Consider the following 10646-nt stretch of genomic DNA (forward strand, 5'->3'; position numbering starts at 1 on the left):
AATAGTTGTCGGCCTTGACATAGTCTCGTATATCCTCTTTTAGAAGGTTGGCCGCGACCAAGCAGGTGCTAGCGGTGATACTCCTTCGGTGCCAACCGTGGTGTCTAAAGTTGGTTCCGCGCCTTCTCATTCTGCATGTGAAAATCAAGTGTGAGGGTAGCTCATGCCGCTATGGCATCACTGTATTGTGTATGCCGATAAAATATCCCTCTTTTAGCCTTTCTTAGTTTATTGACTGGTTTTGATCTTTCATCAAGAACGCTGCTCAGCAACGATCAACTGATCAGAGCTACCACGCTAGTTGTCAGATGCCTCCACGCCTAGCCGCTGGATCACGTGTGTAGAAGAATATAGAGGAAGATGGGTGAAACTGTTGATATATTGTTTGAGCCGGAGTACATGATCTTTTTGGAATACAAAACAAGATAAAATAATTTATAGTCTATCATATGTTTCCTAATAATCACGATACTCAGTATCTCTGCAATCACAACGGTAGCGACGTAGACGGTGAGACTGGAGAATAATCCGAAGGTAAGCCGGCAGACTTCCCCCACAATCACAATGTTAGCGACACAAGCGATGAGACTGGATAATAAGCTGAAGGTAAGCTGACGGGCATCCTCCGGCAATTACAACGGTAGCGATGCAGGCGGTGAGATCGGAGAATAATCCGAAGGTAAGCCGGCGGACTTCACCCACAATCATGATGTTAGCGATGCAGACGATGAGACTGGATAATAATCCGAAGGTAAGCTAACGGACATCCCCTCGCAATCACAATGGTAGCGACGCAGACGGTGAGACTGAAGAATAATCCAAAGGTAAGTCGACGGACATCCCCCCACAGTCGAACGGTCGTTGCATGGTAGAAGTCATTGCTGCGGCGGAAACCAATGAGGTTACTCAAGCAAGGCGGTAGCCCTTTGTACCGTTGTTGACGTAGCCGCGAGAGTAGGGTAGTGTAGCCATCATGGAGGTAGCCATGCGAGGGACGCCGTGGTCGATGTCGAGTCAAGGTGGCTGGTTTCGAGGTAGTCGTCGTGGACAAGGAAGAAGAACGGCGGCGGCGACCTAAGGAGGCGGCGGCGGCTACGTTAGGAGCGCGGCAGCGGTGCTCGAAGTAGGCTAGGAAGCTAACCCGACAGTGCGACGAAAACCGACGCGGACGATGGCGTTCCCGCGCCTAAGAAGGCTGTGTGGTGCATACCACACAGAAGTGGACCGTGCCACATAGTGCTACCGCCCGAAGGGGCGACGCAACGGCGGCGCACGAGCCGAGGCGACGACAGGGAAGACCTCAGAGCGACGGCAGGGACCGCATGCCGCGCTCGCTATGCCCGATGGGGCGACGCAGCGGCAGCGCAAGGATCGATGCAGCCACGGAAACGGTCTGGAGCGGACGGACTCGGGACGGCGGTGGACCACGGGTCGCGGCACTACGCCCTGAAGGGGCGACGCAGCGGCAACGCGCAGGTTGGTTCAACCACCGGAACGGCCTTAGGACGGCGGCGTAGACCGCGTGCCACGACGCTACGGTCCGAAAGAGCCAAGTATGACCTAGGACTGATTTGCATTGTATTATCACTTTCAATAGAAAAAACTTCACTTCTCAAGAAGTTAATCTTATGTCCAGGTCTCATTTCACACAAGTGAGTTTCAGATTGATTGCTTTCTCAATATCATGAGATATGCACAATATCGTGTCATCTGCATATTACAAAATGGCCACACAATTAGGGATCAAATCATGACCAAGTCCAAGTGTGTACCTGGCAGTTTTCTTTGCCAACTCAGCCCTCGGCCGGTGGGTTGGTCTCCCTGGAGATGAATCTGACGCTGAAAGCGTGACCGGCACAAAGGCGCTCATCACCGCGCCTAATGAAGAAGGTGTTCTCGTCACATTCAAATTGGTCCACGTTGATTCTTCTAATTTTCTTGTTTCTATCTACTAAATGCCGTAGAGAATTAAGAATTTTCATGTCTTTCAATTCTCGTACTCGTAATTGAAAAGTTATGGAAGAAGACCCATCATTTTGCAATGAAAACAACATATAAAACTCTGAACAATTTCGAAATTAGACCAAACGTCTTAATACATATGCAAAAAAAAATTATTGGTCCCAGGCGCTCCAACGCCACGATTCCATGACACCACCTCATGGCGCACCCAGCCTCTAAACGCTACGACGGTTCATCAGGATCTTGTCAATTTCCGCCGAGAACGACACATTAGCAGGGACGAAGCACCCGTTCCTGCCGGTGAAGATGGTGCCACTTCCGATGGGCGAGCCGTGGGAGTATCGCCTTGTCGCTTGTCGCTGGTCGCTTGGTGGTGTAGGGCTCTGTGGGGTGTGGGCAGCAGTGGCTTGCTTGATTTGGGCAGTCGACTTGGAGCTAACGTAAGGATTCCGCTGTTTTCTGCTAGTTTGGTGCTCCGGGCGATTTGCTTTCAGTTCATCAGTTCTTGCGAAGCCGTAGGGCATGATTCTCACTCGCTATTTACCTCCGCGTTGTGTTCATCGGTTCGCAAGCTCGGGAGTTTTCTTTGCTCACAGTGCTTCCCCATCATGTCTAATGGAATTTATAGCTACGTAATACTTCCTCTGTCCCAAAATAAGTGTCTCAAATTTAGTACATTGCTTTTATCGAGTTAGTTCGAGGGGCCTCTCTTCAGGTTTAGTTGCTGATTTAAGTGAGGCTTTTTCTAAGCCGCGAGCCGGCGACCCTCTTGTTTTCGCCATGCTTGGTGAGGCGGGAATTCTTGACAGCACTCCACTCGGGTCGATTGAATCCTTGACAAAACTCTTGGCTAGGCGCAACTTAATAATATGTACTTTAGGGAAGTTGTATTAGAATTGTGATAGTTGATTTGGATCGAAGTATCACCTTTATATGGTACTCCTTTTGTTTTTAAATATAAGTTTTTTTAGAGGTTTCACTATGAACTACATACGGATATATATAGATATAGTTTAGAGCGTACATTCACTCATTTTGCTCCGTATGTAGCCATGTCGAAATTCCTAAAAAGGCCTATATTTAGGAACGGAGCAACTAGCTTACTACAAAGAAATGGAGCAGTTAATGCGATTGATAATCTTCATGCATGAGTTAGCCCGTCGTCGAGTAATCATATTCGAGCTACCATTGTGTTCCTGCACCTGCTCATCTATCTATAAATGCATGTGTTTGCGCCTAATGCACTATCCAACTCATCTGCCCCGATTAGGAGTGTAGTGTGATCATCCATGGGGAAGAAAGGTATCGTGGTGGCGACCACCGTCATCGCCGTGATGACTGTCATCTTCGGGGTCATCAGCGCGGTTTTCTTGGGGCTGGTATGCAACCTCTGGCCAACCAATAATCTAGTTGTACAGTAGTTCATAGTAATTTTGGTGATTATTCTTAACTGTGTGCACTCATTCATGCAGAGAAGCTATCAGGATGACCACGATGACCGCAGCGTGTGTAAGTACGAGCGATCGCCGGCGACGGCTTGCGGCGTCGTGGCGGCCGTGCTGGCGCTAACGACACAGATTCTCGCTAGCGTGGCCATCGGCTGCTGTGGGGCATGGCAGAATCCCAAGAGGGCCAATCGCATCGCCGCCGTCGTTTTTTATGTCATCTCATGGTATGTAAATAATTTTGTCACTGAAAGCTGCATATCTCAGCTGATTTCTGTCTTTTTTTTTTAGGGTCCAGCTGCTTTCTGTCAGTAGTCAAGGAAAATATCATCTTCAGGCAAAAAAAAAACTTGACACTAAAATTAATATTGTATGAATTTTTTAGAAAAAAGGAGGAAATTCCACCATGGGCGGTAAACTTGAAACCTAGGTACAGAACAGTCAATCTGGTAGAAAATCACGCAAGAGGGTCCATGAACTTAAGACATATACAATGATACTATATTAAAAGTGTCATGTAGGATAATTATTGAGATTAATGAGAGAGAAACGAGAGAAAAGGTTTGCTTTCTCTTAATTAAGATATGTTCTGTTAGCAACAATATCTCTCATCACATATTTAGGTATAACTTGTTGTACACCATTTTTATTGTCATATCAAGATTACTTGACGGATTTAAGATAAGACTGCTTTATCAATCACTATGCATGCCCTTAGGCAACTCACAATTCAAATCGCTACATGTCATCATAATTTGTCACAGTGACAGTTGAGGTTGCCGTGTCAATGTCATGTATGCATCATGATCATACGACTGCACGGCCATGTGAGTCAAAATTATATGGTGCAGGCTCTGTCGTGCTGGAAGGCAGCAGGGACCCAGGAGAACGTTCGTTCTCTACGGTTTTAAAAAAGAATACACCTTTGCTTAAAATTTTCAGACTGAAGTTTAACAAAATCTATATATACTTGGTGGATTGTTTGTTTAAGTAGTATTAACTAATGTGGTCTCTATGCCATACATGTATACTTGCAGGATCCTAGCGATCATAGCGGTGCTAGCTTTCCTGGGAGGCGCCCTATTAGGGATTGAAGGATCTATGGAGAAAACTATTGGGAATAGTAGTTGTGCCGGAGGTGTCGGAGGTGTCGCAGTCTTCGTGGACGCGACATTTCTGTTTCTTGTAGTTGTCGCCCTTGTGGTCTCCTCGTATCTTCTTACTCAGAAAAATGACCACCACGAAGCAACCGCGGGCAATAATCCTCGTTTGGTACCAACCACTACATCTCCTTCGGCGCCAACAGCTACATCTAAAGACAGCGCCTACGCTTCTGCTCCTGTGCCAGCAAATGAAGTCTGAAGTTAGCTCTGCCACTATGCAACGGTTGTCTTTGCCTTCCAAAAGGAGGAACATGCTTTCTGGACGTCGTAAGTGGAAGGCACTCGTTGCGGCCTTCCATTCCAAAATACTTGGTGGTTTTAGTTCAAATTCAAACTAAAACCATAACAAGTATTTTGAAACGGATGGTGTACATGCTTATCGTTTCTTACATACATCATTAAATTGTTTTCGTAATATGGGTTTGAGGGCTACTTTTTATCATATGGATTGTACATTTTTCATATACAGTAGAAACATTTTTCTATACTTGTTTACATTTTTCAAATATATGATTAATATTAATTTAGCTATATGTTTGATGTGTACTATTTTGGCACAGATTTTACATTTTTGGTATACATAAGAAATATTTTTCTTATATACATTATCATTTTTCAAATATTGTCTTCATCTTATGTTAATTGACGCTAAAACAAATGTATCTAGACGTATTTCAGTGTTACATACATGATTGCCATTTTTCAGATATATGTTTTTATGTCAACTTTTTTCATACATATTGTACATGTTTTTATACATAGGAAACATTTTTAAGCTATATTATACTTTAAAAACTGGAATGATTCCTTGTGAAATATATGTATTTCTTTTAAATATGACAAAAATAGAAAAATGAAATGAAAAAAATGAGACGAAGTGAACTAACAGAAAAAGAATAGAACCAATAGCATTACTGGTCCGGTCCATGAACACAACACTTCAGGCAAGGCGATGGCGTATCTCACTATAAGTGAGTTATAGACGCGCCCCTACCCTGCACGAAGCGACTATGTCCCGTCTAGTGTGAGACCGAGGGCATTTTCTCTTCGGCACCTTCAGCGCCCGTTAACATGCATTTCGTTAGCTAGCGCTAAAGGCGTTCTTACCTCGGCCGGACCATCCAAGGGTGGAATGCATTTCGTTAACTGGGCTAAAGGCGCTCTCGGCTTGGCCGGCCCATGTAAGGATGGAATGGGAGAAACCTCATCCCGGGTTTTCTTGTTTTTTCTGATTAATTAATGTTTTTACTGGACTGCTCTTGTTTGGTTTTTCTTTTCTTTTCTTTTCTTGTTCTATTTTTTCTTTTCCTTTTCTCTCTTTCCTTTATCCTGCATTATTTTCTATTGTCTTTAGATTTATTTTATTTTTCATTTTTCCTTTTTCCTTTTGAAATGCACGATCTTTTTGCAAATTTGGTGAACTTTGTTTCAAGTTCCTGAACGTTTTTCAAAATTGGTCAAATTTTTTGAATTGCTGAACTTTTCTTGATGTTTTTTTGATTTTGTTTTCAGAATTCAACAATTGAAAAAAAGTTTTCTGGGACATTTTTCGAGCAAGCGTCAGTAGTACAACCATTTGGGGAATTTCCCGAGCGAGCTCGTGCGCTGGTGGGCCAACTCATGCTAGCGACCGTGCGAACGGAAGCCCGTTAACTGACTATATCTTGCGTTATGCGAGATGGATGATACTCGCGTTGAAGCTTTTTAGCATAGCTACTGGTCGGGCCTGTTTTTTCGGGGTTTTTTCCTTCGCTGAGTGCATTTGATCGATAGTTCGCTCGCCTCTCTCCGTTTTTTTTCTTGTTTCATCACTTTTTTTGGCGAAAAGGACCCTAGACTATATTAAACAAAAGCAGTGGTACAGCGCACCCCATAAAGAAAGGAAATTACATCAAAGTCCATAGGGAACCGAACCAGCATAAGGCCTTGTACAATGGGAGGTGCTTAGGGGAGGTGCTTAGAGAAATAAAGCAGACTTTTCTTAAGCATCGGTGCTTATTTGTACAGGATAGACGCTTAACTAAGCGTTTCTCGTGTAGAAATAGGCACCGGTGCTTCAGAAAAACCCGGTTTATTTTTCTAAGCATCTCTCTAAGTACCTCCCATTGTACAAGGCCTAATCCTCAGCGCGAGGCGAGGGCACAATCCTCAGTTTCTATACGTTTTTCTTATTTTTCTCTTTGTTTTCTTTGCTGGATTTTTTGTTTTTTACGTTAGTTTTCTTCCATGGTTCTTCTCTTTAGTTATTTTCATTTCATGATTTTTTCGTTTTTTCTTCGATTCTATATTTATTCATCGGTTTTCTTCATTTTTTTTCTCTTTTCTTCGATATACTATGATTTTTTTTCTTTTTTCATCGGTATTCTTGATTACACTATAGTTTTCCTTTTTTGAATGGTTTACTACACTATACACAATTTTTAGATGGTTTTCTCATTTTTTTCGGTTTAGTTGGGTTTCTTTGTTTTCTTTATTTGGTTTTTGTTTTAACTTGGTTTTCTTTATTTTTCTTTTGTTTCTGACAGGATTTATCAGTACACAATACACATTTTTAGTGTACATATGAATTTTTCATACACATTATCATTTTTCAAATACATCATCTTTATTAAATACATGTTTTTGAACATTTTTCTGAATAGACTATTAACATCTTTTTAATACATGGTCAACATTTTTATATACACATTCAACATTTTTCTTAAATACATGTTTTTGAAAACTTTTTTGAATACCCGATCAAAAAAATTTCCATTCACACTTTAAATTTTCAAATGCTTTATTAACATTTTTCTAGTACATGGTCAACATTATTTCTATGCACATTTCAACATTTATCAAATGCTTCATCAACATTTATCAAATGCAAGATTAAAATTTTTTGGAATCCATGATCAACATTTCTCTAAACAGATTTTATATCTTCCAAATGCTTGATTAACATTTTTGAAATACTTGTTTAACATTTTTTAAATGCTTAGCATTTTCACATACGTGATCAAATGATTTCATCATTTTTTCAATACATAATCACCATTTTTTCTATATACATCCAACATTCTTCGAACACTTGATTATCATTTTTTAAATTATTTTTAACATTTTTTCAAATACCTGGTTAACATATTTTGAATACATGATGAGCTTTTTCACAGACATTGTATATTTCTTATATACATTTTTCGTATACATGGTCAACATTGTTTCTATACACATTAAAAAAATCAAATGTATGATTAACATTTTTCAAACCATTACGAGTATCTGTTTAGAAGATTCGGAAGTGTAAACAAAAGTCAAAACAAAAACAAAATGTCAAACATACAAAATAAGAGGCCGTGGCCTCGCGTGAGCTGGGCCGGCCTATTTAGGCCGGCGCCTTCAGCGAGAGCTGACTTTGTCTTGCTTGCAGTGAGACATTGTCGCGCCCGCTAACTAGCACAAAGAGCGCCAATTAGGGGGAACCTCTATTTGATGCTCGCTGCGTCAAATTGGCGGCAGCACGCACAGGACAGCACCTGACTGGGCCGGCCCATTGAGCCGTATCGCATCACCAAAAATATCAAAAAACACTGGGCGGCAGGGATTCGAGAATTCGAACAGGGAAACTACTGCTTGCGACTGCGTATCATAGGCTCATAGCCACCTCACTGGACCAGTACCCATGGCAGTAGAGCAGTCAATATCTCAAAGAACTAAACCAGACTGAGCTACTATTCCGAACCGGAACAAGACCCAAATTAGTTTGTGTAGTGAACAAAATTTGAACTAGTGTGAACTTTTTTGAATTTTTGAACAAATTTTCAGAGACAGGAACATAATTTGAAATAGCCGAAATTGTTTTTAAAAAATGAATATTTTTTGAATTTCTGAACAAATTATAAAATTCCAAACAAATTTTGGAACCGCGAATATTTTTTGAATTTTTCAACATATATTTGAAAACCGAACATATCTGATATTCGAAACAAAAAATTGAAACCACGAACAATTTTTTGAATTTGTGAACAATTGTTTAAAAATAGAACTCTTCATGAAATTCCGAAGAAAAATAAGAAACCACGAACATTTTTATGACTCTTGAATATTTTTCTGAAATACAACACTTTTTAAATTTCTGACCCAAATTTTGAGACCACAAACATTTTTGAACCATTAATTTTTTTCCAATTTTAGAATTATTTTTTAAAAAAGTACCTTTTTGGATTTCTTTTAAATTTTTGACCAAATTTTCAAAACAAGAACATTCTTTGAAATTCCTATAAATTTTTGGTAAATCAAACATTTTTTGAAAGTCTGAAAAAGTTGGAATTTTTCGAAAAATATGAAAAAGGGAATTCAACTTGAAAAAGGAAAAAATTGAAAAGGAGGCGAAAAGGAGAAATAAAAGGAAACAGACAAACGAGAAAAAAACCATACAAAAGCGGAAAACAAGAAAAATTAAAAAAGGGTTTGGGAACCTTCTAGCAGTTTCCCAAAACCTATCAGGGACCTTCCGGAAGGTTCAGAAAACCTGTGCTCCTTGCACGCTCAGATGGGTCGGCCCATTGTATCGAGAGGCTGTGCGATCGGTCGACAATGTGCCGCAAAATGCGGCAGATAAGATTTTCCCCAATTAGAAGCTCCCTTGAGAAGGAGTGTGCGCTCGCGTTAGTAGGGCATCGTTATGAATGGGCCGTCCCATCTAGATTCCTTGTTAATTCGTTTTTCCCTGTTTTGTATTCTTTTTTTGTTTTTTCTGTTGTTTTAATTTTTGAAAAATATTGCAAAAACATATGTTCGTCGACAAAATTAACTCCGGGACGTGGCTTTGCTGGCTCTCTCCATTCTTGTAGGGAGATCGGGAGTTGGTTCTTCACAAGAACTCCGCATTGACGAATGAACTTGTCCGCAATCTTCTTAGGCGCTAATGGTTCGCCATTAGATTTGATGGCCTCGATATTATACTTTACGCCCTCCTTCAACTTTTTGTTCCGGCCTCGTTTCATGTTGCCTGAAGATTTGCTCGATCCGGATGGCTGAAAGAAGAAAGATCGATTCTTTAATATATCTTCAAGTCATTTAAAACATGTGATGATCACCAGATGCCTGCTTATATAAATATATATACCTCGCCGGTCTTTGTTGTTTCAAGATCAACATTTTCTTCGTCATGTTCATAGTTCATGACTTCATCAATTCGGTCATCGCGATCGAATATCATATCACCCTCCCCGGTGTTGTTTAGATATTCGGAGCCGTTATAATCTTCTTCATTCTGATCATCATCTGGCCCGCGAGGATTGCGTATGATATTAAACAGGGCCTCTTCTCCCTCTAATCCAAAAGAAATATATTCAAATTACAATGCATGGATGCAATCAATTAATAAGGAAAAGCTGAATCAATCATAGTACATAATAAGCATCATCGAATATAATCTAGAATACGTCGTCTCGAATAATAGACATAATCTCGAATACATTGTCTCGAATAATATATATAATCTTGAATAAATCATCTCGAATATTATATATCGAATACATCACTAGCTAGCTAGCTAGCTAATAAAGATCGAATACTAGAGAGTAATCTAGGCGGTGGACAACCAAAGTGAAGGAACCATCACTGGATCATAGCTCGGCTGATCTCCTCAAAGAACCTGCCAAGTATTGGAGAACCTGACGTCCATAGCAGCCATGTAGCGATGGACGTGCTCATCCTCCTCCCTAACACGGCGACGTACCATCTCCGGCGGGGCCGGCTCCCTCTGCACCGAAAGTGGCCCACGCGAACGCCACCAAAGGAGATGAGGGTCGACAACGGGACCCGGGGCCGGGTTCCTCACCAAGCGTCGCGCCCCTGAAGGTATCACCTCCCAGTGCCAGCCCGGCGGAGCCCAATCCCGGACATGGGTCCTCTGAAGCAGGACGTCGTCGCGAACGGGTCGACGGCGAGGATGCGGGCCGGGCATCGTCGACAACAAATACTATATGCTGCAAAAGTAAAGTAACATTTTTTAAATGGTGGATTTTGATTTCATATATGCAAATTCTAAATATTATAACTAAAACTAACATTTCTAATATTTCTATAA

At 41.1% G+C, this 10646-nt stretch overlaps 1 protein-coding gene across 1 annotated transcript; it reads left to right on the top strand.

Annotated features, from left to right (window-relative positions):
- The first annotated feature begins 3109 nt into the window (after positions 1–3109).
- Positions 3110–4995, top strand: LOC119296806. Its single transcript, XM_037574865.1, has 3 exons — positions 3110–3341; positions 3435–3634; positions 4445–4995. Exons 1-3 carry the CDS (start codon positions 3252–3254, stop codon positions 4767–4769), a joined length of 615 nt encoding a protein of 204 aa, XP_037430762.1. The 5' UTR covers positions 3110–3251; the 3' UTR covers positions 4770–4995.
- Positions 4996–10646: the final 5651 nt, after the last annotated feature.

This window comes from Triticum dicoccoides, chromosome 5A (genome assembly GCF_002162155.2).
Source record: "Triticum dicoccoides isolate Atlit2015 ecotype Zavitan chromosome 5A, WEW_v2.0, whole genome shotgun sequence".
Lineage (NCBI taxonomy): Eukaryota > Viridiplantae > Streptophyta > Magnoliopsida > Poales > Poaceae > Triticum > Triticum dicoccoides.